General features: G+C 52.7%; 2 protein-coding genes across 2 annotated transcripts; one reads left to right on the top strand and one right to left on the bottom strand.

The window, feature by feature from the left end:
* Window positions 1-1,885: 1,885 nt before the first annotated feature.
* LOC138726268 (endothelin receptor type B-like) lies at window positions 1,886-14,776 on the top strand. The gene is made up of 8 exons (XM_069867888.1): window positions 1,886-1,917; window positions 5,764-6,291; window positions 9,885-9,997; window positions 10,440-10,644; window positions 11,092-11,241; window positions 12,000-12,133; window positions 12,731-12,839; window positions 14,565-14,776. Exons 2-8 carry the CDS (start codon window positions 5,842-5,844, stop codon window positions 14,712-14,714), a joined length of 1,311 nt encoding a protein of 436 aa, XP_069723989.1. The 5' UTR covers window positions 1,886-1,917; window positions 5,764-5,841; the 3' UTR covers window positions 14,715-14,776.
* Window positions 14,777-16,536: 1,760 nt separating this feature from the next.
* LOC138726291 (DNA-directed RNA polymerases I and III subunit RPAC2-like) lies at window positions 16,537-25,224 on the bottom strand. Its single transcript, XM_069867933.1, has 5 exons — window positions 25,154-25,224; window positions 20,831-20,928; window positions 19,634-19,710; window positions 18,205-18,287; window positions 16,537-17,884 (listed from the first exon to the last, which is right to left on the bottom strand). The coding sequence occupies exons 1-5, from the start codon at window positions 25,190-25,192 to the stop codon at window positions 17,837-17,839; spliced, it is 345 nt and encodes a 114-aa protein (XP_069724034.1). The 5' UTR covers window positions 25,193-25,224; the 3' UTR covers window positions 16,537-17,836.
* Between the last annotated feature and the right edge of the window lie 145 nt (window positions 25,225-25,369).

The raw sequence follows: 25,369 nt of genomic DNA, 5'->3' as shown, positions 1-25,369 counted from the left end.
TCCAGGGCCTCCCCACTCTCATAGTGAAGAAATTCTTCCTTATGTTTCGTCTAAATCTGCCCCTCTCCAGTTTATACCCACTGCACCTCGTCCTATCATTTTGTAAACAGCCCCTCCCCAGCTTTCTTGTAGGCCCCCTTCAGCTACTGGAAGGTTGCTTCCACAGGATGAGGGGAGTGGTTTTCAGCCCAAAAAGGGGAGATTGAGATGAGATCTTAGAGAGAAATGTTTTGGTGTGAGGGTGGGGAGGCCCTGGCCCAGTTGCCCAGAGCAGTGGTGGCTGCCCCATCCCTGGAGGGGTTCACGGCCAGGTTGGATGGGGCTTGGAGCCCCTGATCCAGTGGGAGGTGTCCCTGCCCATGGTAGGGGGTGTGGAACTGGATGGACTTTAAGATCTCTTCCAGCCCAAACCATCCTATGAAAATATTTCTGAACTATCAAGGACCTCAGAACAAGATGAAAATCTCCCATTCCTGATAACAGCTTTGTTCACCATCGTGATGAGAAGCGAAACTTTCCTTTCCAAACTGATGAACGAAAGAGGCTGGGAGAAGTCTCGTCCATAGGCAAAGAGACAGGCTGTGCAGCAGCACAAACCATCTACAGGTTAATACAGTTTGAAGAAAGACAGGAGGAGTCTTATGAGAGCACTGCTTGTGATCTTCTGATCAATGGCAGTTCATAGAATCATGGAATCAGTAAGGTTGGGGAAGACCTCTGAGCTCCAATCCTCAGCCCAACCCCACCGTGCCTGCTAAACCATGTCCCCAGGTGCCACGAGCACTTGATTTCTGACCCCCTCCAGGGATGGAGACTCCCCCATTGCCCTGGGCAGCCTCTACCAGGGCTTCACCACTGTGTCAGGAAAGAAATTTTCCCAGTGCCCAATCTAAACCTGCCCTGGTGCAACTTGGGGCCATTTCCTCTCATCTTATTGCTTGTTCCTTGGGGGAAGACGAAGAGCAGTGAGGAATCATTGAGCCAGGACCATGCCCAGAAACTAGACTGGATGTATGGCTGATGGAGGAGGCTGGTGTGACCCCCCAGCAGCACCTGCTGCTCAGCCATGAGATAATCTGCCATGCGTCTCTAAGCAATCCAATGCCACTTTACAGACACTTCAGGATGCAGAGAAACCACAGCAAAATAAAACCAGAGCTGGCATGTGAAACGGCACCAGGGCAACTTCTTGTAGATGAGAACAACGTGTAAAACCTGTTCCCAGCCTGCTTTACCTAGACCAGGTCTCAGGGACACCAGGAAAGCAAGAAGGAAAGCAAGGCTTGTCCTTCCCCAGCAGCTCAGCGAATACTTCTAACATTTTGTCCTTCTTGCTAGAAGGGAAACCTCAAGACCCCTCTACCTTGCCTGCAGTACCTTTCTGGCTCCTGAACAGTTCCTCGAGAGCTCCAGGTGGAGCAGCTGGCTTTATCCACCCTGAGCAGCGAAGGCTTTAATGTCTTTTCTCCGCAAAGGTGGTCAGTGCTGCAGCTTCCTTGATCAAAGCACAGGCACGGGGATTCTCCAAGCTTGCCACTACAACCCACTAAGCAGGCACGCTGCTCTGCGGTCAGCAGCCTTCCCCCAGCAAACTCCCTCCCCCTCGAGATTGTATTTGTTTATTATTTTCATCTCTTTCTCAGAGCTGTCCTGCGTTTCTCCCACTTGGCCCTCCTCCTCCATCCCTGTCCCGCGCTTCGCCTATTGGTTGCAGGGGCTGCGCTCAGGGGCAGCCCTGCAATTTTCTATATAACCACCCACCCCACTTGGAGAGACCTCAGCAAAGCACGAGAGGGAAGAAACATCCCCGGAGCACGAGCCCCCGCAGCACAGCAAACTCCAGGATCTACAACACAGTGCCCACAGGACCTGCCCAGCTGCTCTTAAAGAAAGTGACCCCAGGAGCATCCAAGGTAGGTAACAACTCCAATGAAAAGCTTTGCTGTTCCATGTATTCATTTGCAAACAAAATGATGTCCTGCTCTGAGGAGGGATTTGCACGTTTTTCAGTTCTCCCCACTTCAGGAGAGGTGATGAAGGGATCACGGTCCTGAACAGGCAGGCAGGGAGAGTCTGCACGAGAAGAAATCCAGCACATCTCTGGGGGAAGGTCCCTCTGCTTGTGGACCAGGTTGGGTTCAGGTCAGGGAAGCAGTTGGGGATGTGGTGATGTCTTCTGCCTTTCTCTCCTCTTTCCCCCACCTGTGGCATCTTTGCTGCAAGAGATCATACAATCATAGAACACAATCTTGGAATGGTTTGTGTTGGAAGAGACCTCAAAGCCCACCCAGTCCCACCCCTGCCATGGGCAGGGACACCTCCCACTGCATCAGGGGCTCCAAGCCCCATCCAACCTGGCCTTGAACCCCTCCAGGGATGGGGCAGCCACCACTGCTCTGGGCAACCTGGGACAGAGCCTCCCCACCCTCACAGCAAAACATTTCTTCCCAAGATCTCATCTCAATCTCCCCTCTTGCAGCTGAAAACTCTTCTCCCACATCCTCTCCCTGCCCTCCTTGATCAAGAGCCCCTCCCCAGCTTTCCTGGAGCCCCTTTCAGCACTGGAAGCTGCTCTAAGGTTTTCCTGCAGCCTTCTCCAGGCTGAAAAAACCAACTCTCTCAGCCTGTCCTGTACGGGAAGTGCTCCAGCTCTCTGATGCTTATTTGCCCAAAAGTTCTAGTTTTCTAGTTTGAGTTTGGCAAGGTTAGCCTGGCAGGCAAGCAAAAGCAGAGCTCCTCTTGAAGGCAGCCTGCCCTGCTAAGGCTGGACAGCAGGCAGCAGCTCAGGGGAGGCTGGTTTGAGATGAGGACACAAACTAGGATGTGCTGACCTGTCCTGGGCTCCCAGGCAAGAGGAGTTTTGGGGCCCCCAGCCCACGTGTGGCACATTTCAGATGGCCACAGGCTGTGTGAGGTTATGGTGATGGTTTCCAGCCTCTCTGGGAATCGTTCTGAATTGTCCATATCATGACTAGTATTCCAGCTGTGATGTGGGCTCAGCACAGTGTAAAGGGTGTTTCCACTTTCGTGGGTCTAAGCTATTTGCGAGCAGAAGAGCCCCATCTGGGCAGGTGGGGTGGGGATGGCTCCTTCAGACACCAAGTCACTTCACAAAATAATCAGCAACATGAACAAAGCTCTATGGATTTTGGGTCAAGCCGTGCTGGCTTTGTCTTCACACCCGCTGATCACCGAACAAGCTTCTTGATGCTCCCATGCCTCAGTTCCCCCCAAAAGTGAGAAAGGGTTACACTTTCAAGCAGTGCGAGATGTGAGAGACAGCACGGAGGGGAAAAGCAAACAGGGGAGAACCAAACAGGCTGTTGAACTGGAGAAAACTAGGCTTCTCTTTTACTGATTTACTGGATTTTAAGGTGAGATGAGGGAGAAGTGTTTTTTTCTTTGGCATTTTGCAGCGGCGTTTGTGGCAGGGATGGGCAGGATCCAGTGAGCCGTGTCCTGTGATCCTTACTCACATGAGCTCTTCTGCCAAACACCCAGGGGCTGAAGAGCCACGCTGGCCTCTGAAATCCTGCATAGGGGTGAGCAGGTAGGGGCAGCCTGGTGCTGCCGATCAGAGAATCACAGAATGGTCTGGGTTGGAAGGGACCTCAAAGCCCATCCAGTCTCACCCCCTGCCATGGGCAGGGACACCTCCCACTGCATCAGGGGCTCCAAGCCCCATCCAACCTGGCCTTGAACACCTCCAGGGATGGGGCAGCCACCACTGCTCTGGGCAGCCTGGGCCAGGGCCTCCCCACCCTCACAGCAAAACATTTTTGCCTAAGATCTCTTCCAGCTTAAAACCATTCCCCCTCGTCCTGTCCCTGCACTCCCTGATCCAGAGCCCCTCCTCAGCTTTCCTGGAGCCCCTTTCAGCACTGGAAGCTGCTCTACGGTCTCTCTGCAGCCTTCTCTTCTCCAGGCTATCTAACCAGCCCCAGGTCCCTCAGCTTGTCCTCATAAGATCCCCCACACCCTTCACCAGCCTCATTCCTCCTCCTCAGGAACTGGTCTTTCCCAATCTTCATGATTCTGTGATGACCTTTCTCCTGTGGTTGTGGAGCAGCAGCTTAGCTGGTCCTGCCTGAAAGCATCATCTGAGATGTGCAAAGCAGAACCCACTCTGGTGATATTTATTAGCCATGCTGCTGCCGTGGTGAGCTTGAGAGACCTTTTACTGTGCTCAGCAGCCAAAATTACAAACAGCACAGAGAAATTTATCTTCCAGAGTATTGAGTTGGATGAGCACAGTGGATTTGGAAAGGAAGTGGTTCAATTAATGATGATAAGGACGAGGAAGGAGGGGCTATGCTGCTTGCACATAAATTGGAAGAAGGTGTCACGCAGCAATATGGCATTTCTGGAAAAACTCTGGTAGTATTTTTCCATCATGGTCCCCAGCAAGGCTGAGCTGATTCTTTTTGCTTTGCACTGCAAGATGTCGTGTGGTAGGCCCTGGAGTCTGCTGAAGATGGGATATTAGCACAGCTCCAGTTTTCCCATGGCACCCACTGGAAGATAAGGTGTGCTTATCTCTTATCCTGAGGTGGGATTTGCAGAATGCCCAGGTGTGCAGGCGTCAACAGGGCAGGTGCCCAAAAACTGTACTTCAAACAGAAGCATGGATCAAACAGGCCAAGGACATGGATCTGTCAGACCAAGCCCAAAGGAGACTACGAGGATGATCCGAAGGCTGGAGTGCCTCCTGTACGAGGCCAGGCTGATAGAGCTGGGGTTGTTCAGCTTGGAGAAGAGAAGGCTGCGGGGAGATCTTAGAGCAGCTTCCAGTGCTGAAAGGAGCTCCAGAAAAGCTGGGGAGGGGCTCTGGGTCAGGGAGGGCAGGGAGAGGACAAGCGGAACTGGATGGGCTTTAAGGTTCCTTCCACCTCAGACCATTCTATGATCCTATGATTCTACGAAAAAAATGAGAAGCATGGGGTGGGCATAAAGAGTTGTGCTTGGCAGAAGAATGAGATTTGCCTGGGGAGTAGCACCACCGACCTGGGAAAGCTCAATAACTGGTTCAACACACCTGTTGGAGAAGAGGCAGGTACCCTCATTTGCTGAAATACAGTGTAAGAGGCTGAACAGGCAGCATGTGTCCTTTTAGCTTATGTTTCTGAGCAGGCGTGTTTTATTTTAGCTGCAAGACTCCCACCCACAGGAGTCAGCTGCTTCGACTAGATGGGACCTGCTGGTGAGCTCGTGAGGGGGCTGGAGAACAGGTTTTATGAGGACAGGCTGAGAGAGCTGGGGGTGTTTAGCCTGGAGAAGAGGAGGCTGAGGGGAGACCTCATTGCTCCCTACAACTACCTGAAAGGAGGTTGTGGAGAGGAGGGAGCTGGCCTCTTCTCCCAAGTGACAGGGGACAGGACAAGAGGGAATGGCCTCAAGCTCCACCAGGGGAGATTTAGGCTGGACATTACGAAAAAATTCTTCACAGAAAGGGTCATTGGGCACTGGCAGAGGCTGCCCAGGGAGGTGGTTGAGTCACCTTCCCTGGAGGGGTTTAAGGCACGGGTAGACGAGGTGCTAAGGGGCACGGTTTAGTGTTTGATAGGAATGGTTGGACTCGATGATCCGGTGGGTCTCTTCCAACCTGGTTATTCTATGATTCTGTGATTCTATGACCTGATCTGGCACTATTTCTGATCACTGTGAGGATGGACTTTCTCCAGTGATAGCTTTCAATCAGTCTTATCTTCTTCCCCCTTCCTCTGCTAATGGAAACCTCTCCACTGTACCTTTCTCAACCTGTAGATCCAACCAAGACCCAAGCAAGGACATCCCGTGAGTGCTGTGAGGACTTCTGCACCCAGATTTGCCATTTGGTTCTTGATGGCGAGAACCCCAGCTCCCACCACTCTAGCCATTTTCCTGATTTGCCTCTTCTCCGGGGCACGTGGCCAGACCCCGAGGGCTTTCCAGGAGAGCACCATCCCCTTTGAGGTGCTCAGCCAGGAGCAGGCTTACAGTCTGGTCCAGCCAAGCCGGTTCCAGGATGCCAAGGTGTTGAACCACTCGGAAAGCCTCCCCTTGAGCACCAGCTCAGAGCCACCCCTCCTGCCAGTGTGCGTGAAGCCTGCAGATATCAGACATGTCTTCAAGTACATCAATACCATCGTGTCCTGCACCATCTTCATTGTTGGGATCATCGGGAACTCCACACTCCTGAGGATCATTTATAAGAACAAGTGCATGAGGAATGGGCCGAATGTCCTCATTGCCAGCTTGGCACTTGGAGACCTTCTCTACATCCTCATTGCTCTGCCCATCAATGTTTATAAGGTACGTTCCATGCGGCAAGAGTATGACAGCAGCCTGGTAATTGCAGGGACAGTGTCTTCTTCCACCTGCTTCAATGTTCTGGGGAATATCTCTCCTTGGCTTTTCATTGCAGGCTCCATTTTTGCAAAGGAGAGGGTGGAGGATGTTCCTGCTCTCCAAGGGATGAGGAAAACATAACCAGACAAAAAGCCCAGAGTGCATTCCTGGGAAAATGAGATGTTCTCAGCTACAGCTGGGTTATGCACACCCAACACAAGCACTCAACCTTCCACATCTTTTAAATCTCATCTAAAATGACAAAAAAAGAATCACTCACAGTCTCCTGACGTTACAACCCAATGTTTCTTTTAGTTGAGCAAAGATTATTGTTCTTGTGCACTGGGGACACTTCTTCCAGCACAGTTCAGTTCATCAGCCTCAAGCAAATAGCTTTTCTATTCGAGCAAAACACGAAAACCCATCCAGGAACGAGGCAGAGGCTGTGTAATAAAATAGGGACTTCTTTCAGAGACACTGGCATCACAAATGATCACAGGGACACGAGCTCTGCATGGTGTGCTGGGGCAGAGAGGACCGGACAGATGTGGGCAGCAGGATCATAGAATGTCCTGAGTTTGAAGGGACCCACAAGGACCATCGAGTCCAACTCCTGTCCCTGCACAGGACACCCCAACATTCACACCGTGGGGCTGAGGGACTTGGCCAAATGCTGCTGGAATATTGTCAGGCTCAGTGCCACAACTGCTTCCCTGGGAGCTGTTCCAGGGCTCCACCACCCTCTGGGGAAGAACCTTGTCCTCATGTCCAACTTAACCCTCCCCTGGCACATCTTCCTGCCTTTCCCTTGGGTCCTAGAGATAGGAGACCCCATTTAAGAGCAGAAGTTGTGTTACAACATCTCTGAGATGTGCCTGGGCTACCGCAGCTCTTTCTCACACAGAGAGACATAGTCTGGTCTGCCAGAGCCAATGGTTTGAGACACATTTTGGTGAGCAAAAGCCAATATTTCCTATAAAGGGTTGGAAAGGATGCTGTGAGGTGAGGGCCCCTCACTTCACATTAAGACATTAAGGTCCTGGAGCGAGTCCAGAGAAGAGTGATGAATCTGGTGTAGGGGCTGGAGAACAAGTCTTACAAGGGGCAGCTGAGGGACCTGGGGTTGTTTAGCCTGGAGAAGAGGAGGCTGAGGGGATACCTTATTGCTCTCTACAACTACCTAAAAGGAGGTTGTATTGAGGTGAGTATTTGTCTCTTCTCCCAAGTGATAGGTGATAGGACAAGAGGGAATGGCCTCAAGACTCGTCAGGCGAAGTTTAAATTGGACATTAGGAAAAAATTTCTTCACTGGAAGGGTTCTCAGGCACTGGAAGAGCTGCTCAGGGAAGCGGTTGAGTCCCCATACTTGGAGGTGTTTAAAAGGCTGATAGATGAGGTTCTTAGGGATATGATTTAGTAGTGGACAGGTACAGCTGGAATTGATGATCTCAAAGGTCTTTCCCCACCTAACGATTCTATCATTCTATGACTTGCAGCTCAGCCAGATTTGTTGGTCAAAGGGAAGCCTTAGCCTGAGAAGTGGAAACTCAGTGCCAGAAGGGTCTTGGACTGAGCAGACGGGGTGGCAGGGGGGGAGAAGGCAGAGGAATTTGAAGGAGGAAGAAGGTGCGTATGATCTGACAGTGAGAACAACCAGATAGGGCTGGTAGAGGGTCTCAAATAACTGCAAATAGATACGCTTGAAGTGAAAACAGATTGAAAACTATAAAAGTTCTTTAGCTCAATAGGTTCTCCATGAGCTGGACAATCCCTGCTTTTACAAGAACACAAATCCACGCAGAGGGTTTCACTCCTGTACAAGACAACACAATAGCTTGGGGCCAGCAGTGCTGACCCAGGGGAAGGTTTCCCTGGCCAGGGAAAGAGTTTAAGTCCCACAGCATTTGATGAGAACAGAGTAAGAGCAAGGTATCTGCTGGACCTGCCTCCACAGGATGCAAATGTTTCTCCGCTTTAGGGGAACTGGGCTGCACGGTCCTTCCGTCATGGTTATATCACCCACAATATCAGGGCGGTCGGGTTGGTTTTAGCCTGGGCTCCCAGAGAAACAAGGTTTATCCGACAGAGCTGTGAGGACACGGGTCTCACAGCCCTTCCCTTCAGGATCTTTTTGCCCGGTTCTGCCATATTTCACAAGCCTCTGTGGCAGGAAGGTCCTGTGAAACGCAAAAAAGGGCATGTGGGACCAGATGGAGGCTTTAGGAATGATCTCACTGCAGAAAGCTGACAGATAAACCAGTCACAAGTTCAATACCCAGCTCTGTGTCCTGGTCAGCCAAGAACTGGGGTTGCACTGAACCTTGTACAGAGTTCCTGTCTTAGACCGACGGCATCATCTACAGGACACCTCCTGTCAACACAAGCTGCTGCCTTGGAAACACTTGGCCATCTCTTGGAGCTGTAACCGGCACAGCTTGCAGCCAACACAAAGAGAAGTCAATATTTCATCCAGGCTAAAGACAGCATCTTCAGCGGTGTTGCCTGCCTTGTAACAGGAAAACTGCGTCAACTCTTAAGAGCTGTGACTCCCTGCTCTGGTCACACTTACATTGACAGTTCCTGACTGATGTTCAGGGTTTCCTTAGGCCACCTGAGCAACTTCTTCCTTCTGTCCCTCTTGTTTCCAGCCACCTCCTGAAGGAGGAGATGTTGCTTGTTTGAGAAGCCCAAACTGACTCTGAGCAACCTGGCCCTAAGAGCAGCCCGGTTGCCCCATGGTGTGTCTCCCTTATGACACAGTAGCAGATGAGACAGGTCGACTATCCAGGTCTGCAGACCAAAGGAAAGGGTAGAGTTTGTCAATTGCCTTCACCTGACACCCTGATTTTCAGGAGAGCTTCTGGATGAATTTGTCTTGCTGTTGAGGCCAAACTAAAGAGCTTATGCAGGAGGGTGGTTCTGAGTCTGGGTAACCTTGGGAATGGCTCAAGGTGTCATGAGGATATAAGGGTTGTGAACCCAGGCTCACTATCATCCTCATGAATGAGTGGCCTAGGTTTCTTCTGCCTTCGGGACCTCTTGTCCCCACTGATGCTCTCTGCTTGCCCCAGCTCAGCGTGGCACCACAGCACGTGTTCTACAAGGAATGTAAGTGTGGTAGGGGCTCAGAGTATGGTAAGGGACTACATAGCTTTGAGAGCTATCTGAAAGAAACTGTCCTTGCTGGATTTTGGGTGTTTCAGACAATAACACCCGTTTTCCCTCTGGAAGCAACCCAAGGTCCATTGTGGAATCACCCATCAATCCACTAGGATTCTGATCCATCCAAACCCACCCCCGGTAAGGATTAAGAACCCGGTGTCTGGTCCATCTTTCCATCTATGTAACAGCTCATCTCCCCCTTGGGAAGCGAATGGTTCCCAGTACAACACAAAACACCAGAGAGCGCACACTGCACAATCCTAGGGGACGTCACCTCCAAGCACTCTCAGCTGCTCTTTGTGGGCTTCTCACACCTTATGGGTAACCACCTGCTATTCTGGGAAGCTGGACAGGCTCTCCTGAAGCAGCCTATTAACCCCGCAGTTCTTCCCCAGCTCCTGGCGAAGGACTGGCCCTTCGGCGTGCAGGTGTGCAAGCTGGTCCCCTTCATCCAGAAGGCCTCAGTGGGCATCACGGTCCTCAGCCTTTGTGCTCTCAGCATCGACAGGTAAGAAACAGCTCCTACCGCTGCACTGCCCAGCCTGACCCATGTGAGACAACAGCGTGTCCCTTCCTGCTCACCAAAAGGTGGCTCAGTCCCAGCCTAAACTCAGAGATCGGGAGAGGGTGCTGTCATGTAGAGTTGAAATCCAACAGGAACTGCTGGGAAAGGTTGAGGGGAGGATGGTGATGTGCTGGAACAACTGCTGCGGTGGTGGGAAGGGTGGCACCTCCGCAGTGGCGCATAGGCATTGGCCAAGGATAGCTACTATTACATTCCTCCATCGAGCTCCTGTTTCTCTTCTTTCCCATTCCACTGAAGGGCTGGAGGAGGCAGGTAAGGGGAAGGGTCTCTGGGGACATCTCGGAGCTGCACTTTCTCAGTCCCTTCCTGACAGCTTCTTTTCTTCCTCCAATCTGCGCCTCTTGTGTTCCCACACGTTGGACAGGTACCGAGCAGTGGCATCCTGGAGTCGGATCCAGGGGATTGGAATCCCCATGTGGAAGGCGGTAGAGGTGTCGCTGATCTGGGTCGTGGCCATCGTGCTCGCAGTCCCTGAAGCTATAGCCTTTGACATGGTGGAGCTCAGCTACTGGGAGCGACACTTGTGGGTGTGCATGCTCGCCTCCGAACAGAAATCCAGCTTCATGATGGTACGTACTGCAGCCACCCCAGCGCAGGGCAAGGGAGAGGGAGACACGGGAAACAAGGGTGTCCTCCCTCCTTGAGGACATGACGACATGGCCATGCCCTGGAGGTGTTTGAGGCCAGGCTGGATGGGGCTTTGACCAAGACTGAGGTAAGATCTTAGGAAGAAATGTTTTGCTGTGAGGGTGGGGAGGCCCTGGCCCAGGTCGCCCAGAGCAGGGGTGGCTGCCCCATCCCTGGAGGTGTTCAAGGTCAGGTTGGACGGGGCTTGGAGGCCCTGATGCAGTGGGAGGTGTCCCTGCCCATGGCAGGGGGTGGAACTGTGTGAGCTTTAACCAACCCAGTCCCTTCCAACCCAAACATTCCATAGTTCTGTGGTTCTAGGCCAGCATTGGATCAGTTCATGGCCCAGGTACAGCCCCCCACCTTTCCAGTTGCTTTTTCCCTTGCAGTTCTACCGTGATGTGAAGGATTGGTGGCTTTTTGGCTTCTATTTCTGCCTTCCCTTGGTGTGCACTGGCATCTTCTACACTCTCATGTCATGTGAGATGTTGAGCAAGAGAAACGGCATGAGAATTGCTCTGAATGACCACATGAAACGGGTACGAAAACCAGGAAGGCAGAAACTCTGCTGTTTCCCAAAGAGGGGGGGCATTCTGTTGGAGGGGGGAACACTCATCTGTCCCTGTAAAGGACACGTAGGAGCTGACATCACCTCTCAGTGGTCAAAGGATGCTGGCACATCGACACAAATGCATGGATCAGACCAGGAAGAGGAGCCTCCAGCTCTGCAACCTCCAGTCTTGGGGACAACCCCAAACCCTGTGGCCATAAACCAGCTTGATTTTCATTTCCTTATGGTTATTTATCTCTGTGCCAGCCCAGGTCACTGCGAACGAGACCAAATGCTGAATGTGCCACCTCATAGACCAAGGGGTGCAGGGAAAAGGACAGTTTACTGTCCCCTCCCATGCTTTGCAGGATGATCCCTCGAGACAGACCTGAGTCACAATAGCATGGTGTGAAGGGTGGATGGATGAGGGCCCCATGTCCCAGGGGGTATCACCCCAGCAAAATCACCAGGAACAATGGTGCAAAGGGGCGTGAAGGAGTCTGGTCCATCTTGTGCTGCTGGAACCCTACTCCTTTCTGCAGTTTGTCTCTCAGACTCCTCCCCACGATGCAGGATTTGGGAGGTGCAGGTTGTGCTTTAGTCTCAAATGGGGTTCCCAGCCACCACCAGGTTACAGAAATTACTTGAAGAGCCTTTGCTCAGAACAGGGAGATGGTGCTTTGCTCTACTCGCTTTCCAGTGCTCAGCCAGACCATCCCTTCTCTCCTGCCCACCTTCTCTTTGCAGCGCCGGGAGGTGGCCAAGACTGTGTTCTGCCTCGTGGTGATCTTTGCGCTCTGCTGGCTGCCGCTCCACCTCAGCCGCATCCTCAAAAAGACCATCTATGACCAGACGGACCCCAACAGATGTGAACTGCTCAGGTAGGGGCATCAACAGGAGGGTTCTGTGCTGGGAGCCCCTGCAGGCACCAGCAGAGGCTCTGCTGGCTGGTAGCACCTTGTTTCAATAGCTCCTTTCTAGGTGGCGTTGCTCTCCTGAGAGGCACAGAGAAAGGGTTTGGGAACCCACCCCCATAAGAAGGGAAGAAGTTAAAGACTGAAATGTCTCTAGAAAGCTATGGGTTAAAGAGGCCTCCTGGGCAGAGAAAGGTTCCCCACAGGGCTAAGGGGACTGCATCACATCTGAGGGCTGTACACACTTCTTGCTACTCGGCAAGCATCTGCCTTTTGCTCTTCTCTTTACCCATCAAGCCAAGATCAAGTTCTGGCCACACGCTGCTACTGTGCGCGAGTTTGAGAACATCAGGGTGACCAGGGGAAATCAGATCTCATGCTCTCAATTTCCTTGGGGAATGCTCCTCACAAGCAAAAGTGTTGTGTGGTTGCAGGAAGGATGGCTTTGTGCTCACCTCCATGGAAGTTCCCAGGCCAGGCAGTTGGCAGGCAGTTTGGAAACCCTCCCTCAGGTCTCCATAAGCTTTCAACACACCCATCCTCTTCTCTCCCCTCCCGCCTCAGTTTCCTCCTAGTTATGGATTACTTCGGGATCAACATGGCCTCTCTCAACTCCTGCATCAACCCCGTGGCTCTCTACTTCGTCAGTCGGAAGTTCAAGAACTGCTTCCAGGTAGGCTTGACCCTTCCAGAGTTCATGGCCATGGTGACCATTATCAGACACCAGTCCCAGGGCCACAAAGTCCCACAGGCCAGGCATGGCGCAGCCAGAGGTGCTTCCACCACAGCGAACCTCGGTGTTCGCCTCATCCTGTAAACACCAAAATTGCTCTCCAGCTTGGTGTTGGCCAATACATCCAGTAGAGCAGGAGCAGAGGCAGGTCTGGGCCTTGCAGCTCCTGGCTGCCAACGTCCTCATCAAAGACGTGCTGGAGCTGCTAGCAGCCAACAGGATTCCCCTCTTTGCTCATCTACTGATCACATTTCCCTTCCCATATTTCTTCCCTGCTAGCTGCCTCTCTTCCCAGCTTCAAGTACACTAGAGGTCACTGCCCTTTTGCCAGCGTAAGACCTAGGAGAAGCCAGAAATGTCTTTCTGGATCAGAAGCATCCCCATAAAACATCAGCCCAGGGACTGGGGCTGCTTTAAAATTTGAGCCTAAGTCACTCAGAGATAATTTTCAGGAGTATCACACAATGTCCTGAGCTGGGAGGGACCCACAAGGACCATCAAGTCCAACTCCTGGCCCTGCACAGGACACCCCAACATTCACACCGTGGGGCTGAGGGCCTTGGCCAGATGCTTCTGGAATATTGTCAGGCTCGGTGCCGTGACTGCTTCCCTGGGAGCTGTTCCAGGGCTCCACCACCCTCTGGGGAAGAACCTTGTCCTCGTGTCCAACCCAACCCTCCCCTGACACATCTTCCTGCCATTCCCTTGGGTCTTGTCATTGGTGGCCAGAGAGAAGAGGTCAGCACCTGTTCATCATAGAATCACTAGGTTGGAAAGGACCCACCGGATCATCATGTCCAGCCATTCCCATCAATCACTAAACCATGTCCCTCAGCACCTCATCCACCCGTCCCTTAAACCCCTCCAAGGAAGGTGACTCAACCCCCTCCCTGAACAACCTCTGCCAGTGCCCAATGACCCTTTCCATCAAAATTTTTTTTCTTGATGTCCAGCCTGAACCTCCCCTGGGGGAGCTTGAGGCCATTCCCTCTCGTCCTGTCCCCTGTCACTTGGGAGAAGAGCCCGGCTCCCTCCTCTCTACAACCTCCTTTCAGGTAGTTGTAGAGAGCAATGAGGTCTCCCCTCAGCCTCCTCTTCTCCAGGCTAAACAACCCCAGCTCTCTCAGCAGTTCCTCACAAGACTTGTTCTCCAGCCCTTCCTCCTCCTCTGGTGAGGAAGCTGCAGAGCATGATGAGTTTTCCCCTCAGTCTCCTCTTTTCCAGTAGTGGAGCCCTGAGAAAGGAAGAGGATGGGATGGGATGGGATGGGATGGGATGGGATGGGATGGGATGGGATGGGATGGGATGGGATGGGATGGGATGGGATGGGATGGGAAGGGAAGGGAATCACCTCACAGCTGCTGTGGCAAAAGGAATAGTTGAGCCCAGGCAAACATCCCCTGTATTTTCTGTGCACCAAGACAAGGAAACATAACTACCAGGGGTACCCAAGGCTTCAGTATGTTCATTTTCTATCCACACCAGCCCTACCTTGGAACCCTTGCTCCCAGCAGATCCCCAGCCAGGCTCAGGAGCACAGGCTGCCATTCCCAGCCTGGCACTGCACAGCTTGACTTCCCAACACAAGTGAGGGAGCATTTCCTCCTTTTTGACCCTGCAGCCCATGCTTGTAACCTCTCCCTCCACCCTCCTGTCTCCCCACAGTCCTGCCTTTGCTGCTGGTGCCAGAGACCAGCTCTGAGCATCACCCCGACAGACGAGAAGGGCTCCATTGGGAAGTGGAAAGCCAACGGGCAGGAGCTTGGGCTGGACCGGAGCAGCTCCCGCTTGAGTAACAAGTACAGCTCCTCCTAAAGCCGAGCCGCCCGCGGGGCCGAGAGGAGAAGGCACTGGGCCAGGACCCCGCCATTTCTTCCACGTGGCCATTTTTCTGGCTGGGTTTGAATCATTTTTTGCCTTCGTGCTACAACCCACCTGGAAGGAGCTGCAGCATCGCACGGCCCCCGGGACTGAACGCAGCCTCTGAACCACGCTGCTCCATCACAAGCTGCCTCTGGAGGAGGGGGAAGAGGATTCAGATCCTTGTAGGATTTTTCATTTCCTTGCAGGAAAACCAAGTGACGTATGGCCATTTGTCTTGGGTGGGAATGCGGGATGGGGAGACATGCGTGAAAATGGAAGGGAGGCTGAAACGTGGTCACTTTGAGATGGATGTAGGATGAGGTGGAGGAGAGGACCATGAGGGACCATTTACAGCTGAAAAAGCCGAAGAAAAGCTTTGATAACATCCCTTAACATCTCCCTCTGTGTGTCCCTGGGCAGAAAGCCAGGATAAGATCCAGGCACCGTAGATGTCTGGTAGATCATCAATGAAATCTCCTCCTGTTCATGGTAGGGAGGGAAGGGCAGTAACTCAGCTTCATTGTGTGACCAACCTCACCCGGGGAACCCTAGAAGTCCTCCTCCTCTTCACCTTTTCCCGGGAAATCTGCTCCAGGCTCCCCCCCGGGGATAACATTCGCCCCACAAGACACTGATGCCACTTGACTGCACAGCAGCCAGGAGCAGGTAACCTTGGTGTCATCAGCTCCAGCTTTCCCCTCCCCAGGAACAAGTGAGCTCCTGGCTAACTGCACACGGTTGCTGGCCCAGGGCTGTCTTTCTAGGGAAGGGTTTGTAAGTCAGGGAAGACAGGGGCTCACCTTTCCAACCCCCTGTGAAACCAGGAAGCAGCAAATTCTCTGCCTGACACTGGATACAAGGGAGATGATCCAGATGTTCCAGAAGAGCATCCAGCCTTGATCCATGGTCTTCAGCAGCTGGGAAGAGCACAGCCTCCTTCAGCCACTGGCTCCCAGGAGGGGGATCGCCCCCGAGACCACAGCCTGAAGGGAAAGAAGGAGTGTCCTACATTTTGATGTCAACAAGGCCGAGCTCCAATGGGACAGTGGGGCTGGACCCCAGAGATGCACATCCTCATGATCAAAGTAAGGTGGAAAAGGCAACAAGGAAGGTCTGGTCTCGGCTGAAAGAGCTGCTGGAGCTAACTGCAAAATGACAAAGAGCTTTCATAAATTTACTATTGAAAATAATTCATCCCCGAGTGGTTTTCCAGCACATTTTCCTAAAAAATCATGCTTGCTGAAACTTTAAGAAAACTTATATGAGAAAGTTTTTTTATGACTTTACTGTTGTTTTTTTCCTCTCTCTTTCTTCTTTTCACTTTGTCACGAGGAAAAAAAATGGAGAGAGGAAAAAGGAAGAATACAAAAGACCTGTAAATAAAGCAAAATCTTTTCCAAGTCTTGGCTTTTTCAGCTTGGCTTTCATTGAAATGCCAATGTTTTACACAGAAATTGCATTTTTGAAAGACAAAGGGGTTTCAATGACAACAGCAGGACTGACGAAAGAGGGGGGACTGAGATGAGATCTTGGGAATAAACGTTCTGCTGTGAGGGTGGGGAGGCCCTGGCCCAGGTTGCCCAGAGCAGTGGTGGCTGCCCCATCCCTGGAGGGGTTCAAGGATGGTTTGGATGAGGTTTGGAGCTCCTGATCCAGTGGGAGGTGTCCCTGCTCATGACAGGGGGTGGGACTGGATGAGCTTTGAGGTCCCTTCTGACCAAAATCATCCTGTAGTTCACTGATTCTGTGCTTGCTCCTACGCAATGAGGTGAAACTATGCGCCCCTACGGCATCCCCAAAACTTGTATGAAATCGTGCTTTAACCACCAACGGGTTTCCAGCATGAAGAAACCAGGCCAGACAGGATTAGCCAAAGTCAAAGCACCCACCCACTACAGATATGAGACCATGTTGGCATGGGCAGGATGAATCCAGTGCAGCAAACCAAGCAGCAGGGAAGCCTTACAAAATGTAGGGTTTTAGCTGGCTTCTTGGCCCAATCATGTGTGAACCCAGCCCCCTTGCCAGCCTGTCAGAGAGACCAAGTCTGTCAATTTGTACTTGAAAGAGCAATTTTGTAGAGGAAACCTTACATTTTACATCCTCCCTCTCACTCCTCTGTATGTTAATAAAACACGTTGGTGTTTGAAAGGAAAAATCTCTGGGTGTTTCTTATAAAGCAGCAGGGGAGCTGCGAAATCTGCTAAACACATAACTGAGCATCAGCAGGTTCTTTTGGTAGCTGCAGACCTCTGCCGGAGGAAAGCGGTGTCCCCCCTGCACAGAGCACGCCGGAAAGGTTCAAAATCCTCTGCCCTGCGTGGAGCAAAAAAACTCCTGCCATTTCATGCCACATTACACTTAACAAAAAACTTCCACTTAGCTGCCAGCAGATCCAAACAAAGTTGAGGTTTCAGTTTTGTACCCTTTCAACCTGCACATGAGGAGACGTCTGGGCTTGCCTTTGTCTGCACTCCTCAGGGGGTCAAAAAAGGCAAGTGTTTCTTTATTCATCTCAGCCCCTAAATGAGCAGAGTATCGCTTTATAATGATCTGTTCAAAAAGAAAGGCTGGCCACGGCTGTTGGAGTCAACTGCACTGGTGCCTGTAACAGAAAGATTTCATAGAATCATGGAATAGTTTGGGTTGGAAGGGACCTTAAAGCCCATCCGGTCCCACAGACAGTGATGCCACCCACTGGATTGCATCGGGAGAGGTTGCTGCCTCTCTAAAAGCTGGATGTTACCGCATGGAACCCCTTTACTCCCTATGGACTTGGGGCAGACTGACCACGCACCGAATACCTGCAAACCATGTGATCTGAAAACCCTGAGCAGGAAACAGCAAGGAGAGGGAAAGAAAGAAGATGGAAAAGCTGCCTTCTAGCCATCATTTTCCACACCCGTGTCGAGCTGAATGCAGCGTCGCCTCCACAGCATCACTTCATACACTTTATTATTAGAGAAAATACAGGTTTGCATCAAAGCATCGTAGAAAAAAATAACCAAATAAAAACACAAGGAGTTCAACACGCAGACACTACAAACATCCACCAGGACTGTCATCCCCAAACGTTATTGCATCTCTTCCTCCCTCTGGGCTCTGTATTCCTTCATGCTACTCTGCAAACAAGAGCAAAGGACAAACGTTAACAGCAGGTACCTGAGTGACTCAAGTACCACAGTGCCACCAGCCCGGTGTGCGCTGTGACTGCTCTGTTCAGCGCCTGGAAAGGCGGAGGGACCTGAGAAGCTCTGACAGAACTCCAGGTACTTTCAGAAGTCACAGAGGTTCACAATGTAAGGGAAAGGGAGCCAAGCTACAGCTCAGGTCAGGGACAGAATGATTCACATCCGAAGTGTCTACAGGTCACAGCCCACCCCTTCTGCCTCTGAGACCAAGAGGTAGAAAAGGCCCCTGAGCAATTCAGGAATAGTCTCACCTCAAAGGTGTTGAGCACATGTTGGCAAACACCCATCAGGTCGTTCAGCCCTTTCCGGAATGGCTCAACAGCAGGAAGGGCCCCTTTAGGAAGGAAGATGTGTTAGTGAGAGGGGAGGTGGATTCCAAAGGGCTGGTAGCCCTGTCCCTCACTGCTCTGAGGCAGTGTGGTTGATACCACCATGGCCAGGGACAGTCCTCGCAATCAGGAGAGTCTCATACTCAGGGGACGCGACCACGTGCTTCCCTCCACCCGGCCACCACCAGCAGCCTCAGAGCTGAGCTCAGTGTGGTGGTGCAGGCCACGGCCCAGCAACAGCAGGTGCTTATCCTGCAGTTAATCCCATGGGGAAGAGGTTCCCTTGGCAAAGCAAACAGCCTGAGCACTCATTAGTTTCAGGAAATTAAAAGAGTCAGCAAGCACAAACTAGACACTTGCTTCCAGGAAGTGGCTTCCACATATTAGCCAACAGGAAAGCTGGGGAGGGGCTCTGGATCAGGGTGGGCAGGGACAGGATGAGGGGAATGGTTTCAGCTGCAAGAGGGGAGAGTCAGATGAGATCTGAGGAAGAAATGCTTTGGTGTAGAGGGTGGGGAGGCCCTGGCCCAGGCTGCCCAGAGCAGTGGTGGCTGCCCCATCCCTGGAGGGGTTCAAGGCCAGGTTGGATGAGGCTTGGAGCCCCTGACCCAGTGGGAGGTGTCCCTGCCCATGGCAGGGGTTGGAACTGGTGGGCTTTAAGGTCCCTTCCAAGCCAAACCATTCCATGATTTTATCTGATGCTCAAGGGAACAGTCCCATGAGGAAAGAATAAAATAACAAGGTCCCCCTCAGCAGCAGACAAAGCCATGGAGCTGCAGGGTGGGTGTGCTGGGAGGAGGGACCAACTGCAAGAGGCTCAGAGCTGTCAGCACTCAGGGAACAAAGTCCTCTTTGGAAGGCAAGGTGAAAGATGGAACAGACTGATGAGGCTTTTCAGAAGAGCTTTGGGTCATAACCTGAGGACCAAAGCTGCAAGACAGCCAAGAAGGAGAAGCAGAAACAAATTATCTCATTGCAGCCACATATGTCAGCACATTCTGGCTTTGCTTTCCAATCTGCTTGCTGATTTAGGAGCAGATAGAGCACTCATCACCTGGGACAGTGAACAGCAGATCTACGCTACTCCTGTGCCTACTGCCAGCCAACCCAAATAACTGGGACCAGGCAAAGGCCGTGGGCTTGTGGGGTCTCAGCTGGTTCAGCCCAACAGCTGGGAGACAGAAGAGCTGTGGCACAACAGCTCAGAGCAACAGCATTGCAGGTGGCAGCAGAGAAGAGAGAGAAAAGTGCTTTTCTTTATTTAAAGGACTCATAGTGGAAACCTGACAACAGGAGGGGGAATTCCAGAAAAGAAGGGCCCCAGCCACAAAGGAAACATGCACACCAGTACCTCTGGTCTGGATCCGGAAGTTGATCTTGCTTTCAGAGGGGTGTGTGATGCAGTAGCCACAGAACTCTACATCAGGGCTGCAGGAGGGGAGAGAGGAGAAGACAGCAGTGAAACCCAGGCCGATCCACAGCAAATCTCAGGGAAGGCAGAGGCTCAGGCCACCCAGACCTGCTGAGGCTCAGGACATTCCCGAAATGACTGAGAGTCTTATGGAAGGGATAGGCTGAAGGAAAATCACCTTCATCCATCTCTGAGCTACAGCTGGAGCTTTGCAAAGGAAAGACATGACTGGCACGATTGTAGGCACCATCCTGGCACCACCAGAGGTACACTGGCAGGCCTGAAGAGATCAAACAGGGGATCCTGGATGCTTGGAAACCCCACTGTACACGAACCTGTTGCAGTTCTGCTGGACATTAATAGGGTTTGGGGCACAGCAAGGGGTTACTTAGGAGGTTTGCAGGGTGCAGGCATCTGCCTTCATAAGCTGAGGCGGTTGGTAGAACATTCGTGCACCCGATAGAAAGAACAGTCCTGTGCAAGGACCCTGAAGGTTCTTGTCATGGTGGTTTATGAGAGAAATTCACACGTCACCTGCAGTGCCACTGTCATTTGACATGAAGTCCTGAACTCCTGCTGCAATTCCTCTAAGGAATTCCTCTACATAAACTCTCAATGCTGTGCAGCTCAATCAAACACAGCAACTAAGGTGAACCCATTTGTATATTTTGATGGGGGCAGCAGAATAATAAATTCCCAGCATCAATTCCTGCATCTTCATGCAAGAATGAAAGACGATCAATTGGCTTAATGCTGGCTGGTCCTTTTCTGACAGCACGTGTCCCAGGAGCAGACAGAGACTGCCCGACCACGTGTTCTTACACAGAGCTGTGCAAGACTTTACCCAGGGCCAAATAACACATACAGGCTGGCTGTTCCCTAGGGGATGGGAAGCTGGAAGCCATGAATTGTAAGACAGTGGACACAGCAGAGGCTTTTCCAGCCAGACTCATCCCACTGAATGCAAGCAAGGAAGTAAGGCGGGTGTGAAGGTGGCAGCTGGGGCCAGCCAAGGCTTAAAAAGACCTTAAAAGGCATGTAGAGAGGTGGTTTCTGACCATTTGCAACACTTCAGCAACAACTGAGATGCAGATTAGAAAGGAGAAGGCCAGCACAGGAGACAGAGGCTCCACTTACTTCTTCATGACCATGTATCGAAGGGCGTTGCCAAGCGTGTGGTCCTCATCGTGCAACACAAACGTGACGCAGTCTCCATCTGTCCCATCTGCCTGGACCTGCCACAAATGGAGAAAGAGATGCTGTAAGTCTCTTTGAGGCAATGAACACCAGGCCAAGGGTGAAGAATGAATCATTGTGTGCAGCTGAGCTCACTGCACCAGAGTCACTGGGAGGGCCTGTAGGTCTGGCTGGGCCATCTCCACAGCTCAGGTCTTGGGTTCTGCGCAGTTACCAAGAGCAGAGGAGGAAAAAGTGCAGAATTAAAGACCCCAGAGAACTCTCCCTGGTTATCAAAGTGCCTGTGCATCCTTCCTCTCCACAGGAGAGGAACCCAAAGAAACCTGTGGCTTCCAGGGTGGAAAAAGGCTGAGAGCAACTGTTTCAGGTTGGTGAGATCCCAGGTTCCGTCACTGGCCCGTGGGGCTAGACAGGAATGAGAGGGACAGTCAGAAAATGCTGTTGTGTGTCAGCAGGGAAATCTCATCCCAGTTTGAAAGCAAAAGGAGCTGGAAGCCCAAATTCCTGTGCAGGGGATGAGCCTGGGGAGCCCACCAGCTGCAAGGAATGCTGCAACACCAGCAGCCAGCCCCTAATCCTCCCGCTGCTTTCGGTTTGGGTGCCTATAAACAGCTTTGCCAGCCAAAGCTTCCTGAGAAGCCTGGTTTGGGACCCCTCCAAACCCCACAAGTCGCCTAATTAATTGCTCAGCTGTCAGAGGGCTGGTGAGCCTCTGCCCTCTCCCTCAGCTCCGCGCAGCCACTGCGGAGCCAGAGGCGCCCAGACAGTCCCAACCGCTTCCCCTCTCGGCAGCAGAGAGGTTCCAAGGTTAAGTGCAGGGCTGGGTTAAGACAAGCGCTGCTCTCATTGCATCCTGCCCATAGCCAAATCCGCAACCGCTCCTGGGGATTTACAACCCCTCTCAGCACAGTCCCCTTCCTTCTTCTGCTGCCACGAGGACTTAACTCAGCAGTTCCAAAGGGACACGCAGACTGATTTTCCACGGAGAAGGAGATCACCCAGACCCGCAGGACAACTCGAATGCAGGCTTCCTGCACACCGGCTATCACAGAATCATAGAATCACAGAACAGTTTGGGTTGGAAAAGACCTTAAAGCCCATCCAGTCCCACCCCTGCCATGGGCAGGGACACCTCCCACTGGATCAGGGGCTCCAAGCCCATCCAGCCTGGCCTTGAACCCCTCCAGGGATGGGGCAGCCACCCCTGCTCTGGGCAACCTGGGCCAGGGCCTCCCCACCCTCATCATGAAGAATTTCTTCCTAATGTCTAATCTAAATCTTCCCCCTTCTCACTTAAAGCCTCACCTCATCACTCCATGCCCTTGTAAAAACTCCTTCCCTAGCTTTCTTGTAGGCCCTTTCACGTAGCAGAAGGTTGCAATAAGGTCACCCTGGAGCCTCTCCCCAGAGCAGGGTAGGTGCGGTACAGCAACACCACAGCGAGAACGGAGAGGTTGGACTGACAGGGTGTCACTCACATCCCACATCCCAGAAACAGTTAAGTCTTCCTGAAGAATTAAAATAAGGCAGTGTGGCAAACCACCTCCCCTTGGTGTGGAAGGACGACACAAAAGTGGCATTTCTCAGGACACTCGGGCAGCCAGCAGCGTGGATGAAATGAGCACTGGGGGCAGTTTTGGGCACCATAGGATAAAAAGGATCTAAAAGTTAAAGGAGAGCGTCCAGAGAAGGGCACGGAGTTGATGAAGGATTTAAAGGAGAAGCGTTTAAAGGAGAAGCATGTGAGGAGCAGGTGCAGTCACTTGGTCTGTTCCGCCTGGAGAAGAGGAGACCAAGGGGAGACCTCATTGTGCTCTGCAGTGAGGTTGGAAAAGCCCTCTCGGTTCATCCAGTCCAACCATCAGCCCAACTCCACCGTGCCAAATAAACCATGTCCCCAAGTGCCATGGCCACATGTTTTTTGAACCCCTCCAGGGATGGAGACCCCCCCACTGCCCTGGGCAATCTCTGCCAGGGCTTCACCACTCTTTTGGTAAAGAAATTTTCCCTAATATCCAACCTAAACCCCTCCTGCTGCAACTTGAGGCCATTTCTTCTTGTCCTGACCCTCGTTATTTGGAAGGAGCAACAAAATAAGTAAAGTAAAATACATCAGTCCTGACCTCTAGCTGCTTCTGTTCCCTGTAGGGCGACCTCAAACACCAAAATGCCAAGAAATTTACATAAAAGGTTGGACTCGATGATCCGGTGGGTCTCTTCCAACCTGGTTATTCTATGATTCTATGATTTCTCCCTGTCTCTCTTGTTTCAGGGAACACTGCTGGCTCTCCTCAGTTCCTTTTCCTGCTGCTGCTCACAGACACTGCAGCAGAGCAGCCACCCCACGCCAGGGAAAAGCAAATGGGTTTCCAGGTAGCAAAAAGCCAGGCAGGGCTGTGTAGGTCTCTACATGGTGACAGCTCAGGACAATTCCAGGGAAGCAGCGGCTCGGAGCCCAGCTGGAATCCTGTGGCTACTGGTGTTCCCTGGGGTCAGTACTGGGCCCAGCCTTGTTGAGCATCTTCATCCATGACCTGGATGAGAGGACAGAGCACATCTGCACATTTGCTGATGAGGCAGAAAGGGAGGAGCAGCAGATCCACCAGAAGCAAGACCTGGACAGGCTGGAGAGTTTGCCAGGAAGGAATCTCATGGAGTCCAACCAAGGGAAGAGAAGAGTCCTGCACCTGCGGAGGAACAACCCCTGCAGCAGTGCCGGTGAGGGGCGTCAGTCTAGAAGCAGCCACGCAGAGAAGGACCTGGGGGTCCTGGAGACACCAAACCAACTGTAAGCCAGCAACGTGCCCTTGGCCAAGACCAAGGGTCTCTTGGGATGCATGGAGAAAAGCGTGGCCAGCAGGATGAGGGAGGTTCTCTTCCCACCCTGCGCTGCCTCAGGGAAGCCCCATCTGGAATCTTGTGCCCAGTTCTGGGCTCCCCATCTCAGGAGAGACGAGAAATAACTGGAGAGAGTCCAGCAGAGGCGATGAGGGGGCAGGATCATCTCCATTATGCAGAAGGGCTGAGAGCACTTGGTCTGTTCTGCCTCGAGAGGAGCAGAGAGAGGATCCCATCAATGCTGATTGATATCTGACAGGCCAGTGCAGGAGCAGGGGGCCAGACTCTGCTCAGTGGTGCCCAGAAATGGGACAGGGGGCACTGGACACAAACTGGACCGTGGGAAGTTCCACCTGAACATGAGAAAAAATTTCATTCCTATGCAGGTGATGGAGCACTGGAACTTGTGCCCAGGGAGAGTGTGGAGTCTCCATCTCTGCAGATATTCCAGCCTGCTTGGATGTGCTCCTGTGCAACTGCTGAGATGCTCCTGCTGTAGCGGGGGTGGGACTGGATGAGCCCAGAGGGCCCCGTCAGACCTGCTGCTCTGGTGCTGCACTAGGAAATCACAGAATGGTTTGAGGTGGAAGAGACCTTAAAGATCAGCTAATACCAATGCTTCCTGCCATGGGCAGGGACACCTCCCACTGGATCAGGGGCTCCAAGCCCCATCCAGCCTGGCCTTGAACCCCTCCAGGGATGGGGCAGCCACCACTGCTCTGGGCAACCTGGGCCAGGGCCTCCCCACCCTCACAGCAAAACATTTCTGCCTAAGATCTCATCTCAATTTCCCTTCTTACAGCTCAAAACAGCTCCCCCTCATCCTGTCCCTGCACTCCCTGATCAAGAGCCCCTCCCCAGCTTTCCTGGAGCCCCTTTCAGGGCTGGAAACTGCTCTGAAGTCTCTCTGCAGCTTTCGCTGAACAACCCCAACTCTCTCAGCCTGTCCTCACACAGGAGGTGCTCCAGCTCATGCATCATCTCCGTGGCCTCCTCTGGCCTCACTCCAACAGCTCCATGTCCTTCCCGTGCTGAGGACTCCAGAACTGGACACAGGGCTCCAGGTTTGGTCTCAGCAGAGCGGAGCAGAGGGGCAGAATCCCCTCCCTCCCTGCTGCTCCCACTGCTCGGGATGCAGCCCAGGACGCGGGTGGTTTCTGAGCTGGGAGCACACGTTGTGGCTCATGTTGAGCTTCTCCTCCCAGTCCTTCCCCCCAGGCCGCTCCCGACCCCACCACCCTCAGCCCGTGCCTGTGCCCGGTCGCCCCCGGCCGTGTGGAACCTCACGGGACTCCCAGAGCATCGGCGGCCGCCGCGGGCCCAGCCCGGATCCGCCGCTTCCCGGTTCCCCCGTGGCTCTGTCCTCGCTGTCGCCGTATGTCCCAGGGCGAGGAGCGGCCCCCGGTCCCCTCAGCCCTCACTCACCGTCTCCAGCGCTGCCTTCCTCTCGCCCTCCTCCGCCATGGCTGCCGGACTACAGCTCCCGGCAGCCCACGCGCTGGGGAACGCACTTCCGGCGAAGAGGACCCTAGCTTCCGGCGTGCCGCGTAGGGAGGACTACAACTCCCGGCAGCCAACACGAGACGGGGACAACGCTCTTCCGTCCAAGAGGGCGCCAGCTTCCGGCGTTTTGCGGACGGA

This window comes from Phaenicophaeus curvirostris, chromosome 13 (assembly GCF_032191515.1).
Source record: "Phaenicophaeus curvirostris isolate KB17595 chromosome 13, BPBGC_Pcur_1.0, whole genome shotgun sequence".
Taxonomy (NCBI): domain Eukaryota; kingdom Metazoa; phylum Chordata; class Aves; order Cuculiformes; family Cuculidae; genus Phaenicophaeus; species Phaenicophaeus curvirostris.
The sequence above is the reverse complement of the archived record's forward strand: the minus strand, read 5'-3'. Positions and strand labels throughout refer to the sequence as shown.

What these genes read in the sequence shown, in the direction of transcription:
- LOC138726268 (XM_069867888.1), top strand. Translation starts at nt 5,842, where the DNA reads ATGGCGAGAACCCCAGCTCCCACCACTCTAGCCATTTTCCTGATTTGC. An exon ending in TGCCCATCAATGTTTATAAG is followed by an intron (nt 6,292 to 9,884) that starts GTACGTTCCATG and finishes GTTCTTCCCCAG; the next exon opens with CTCCTGGCGAAGGACTGGCC. An exon ending in TGTGCTCTCAGCATCGACAG is followed by an intron (nt 9,998 to 10,439) that starts GTAAGAAACAGC and finishes CACGTTGGACAG; the next exon opens with GTACCGAGCAGTGGCATCCT.
- LOC138726291 (XM_069867933.1), bottom strand. Translation starts at nt 25,192, where the DNA reads ATGGCGGAGGAGGGCGAGAGGAAGGCAGCGCTGGAGACG. An exon ending in GGAAGGCAGCGCTGGAGACG is followed by an intron (nt 20,929 to 25,153) that starts GTGAGTGAGGGC and finishes CATTTGTGGCAG; the next exon opens with GTCCAGGCAGATGGGACAGA. An exon ending in CGATACATGGTCATGAAGAA is followed by an intron (nt 19,711 to 20,830) that starts GTAAGTGGAGCC and finishes CCCCTCCTGCAG; the next exon opens with CCCTGATGTAGAGTTCTGTG.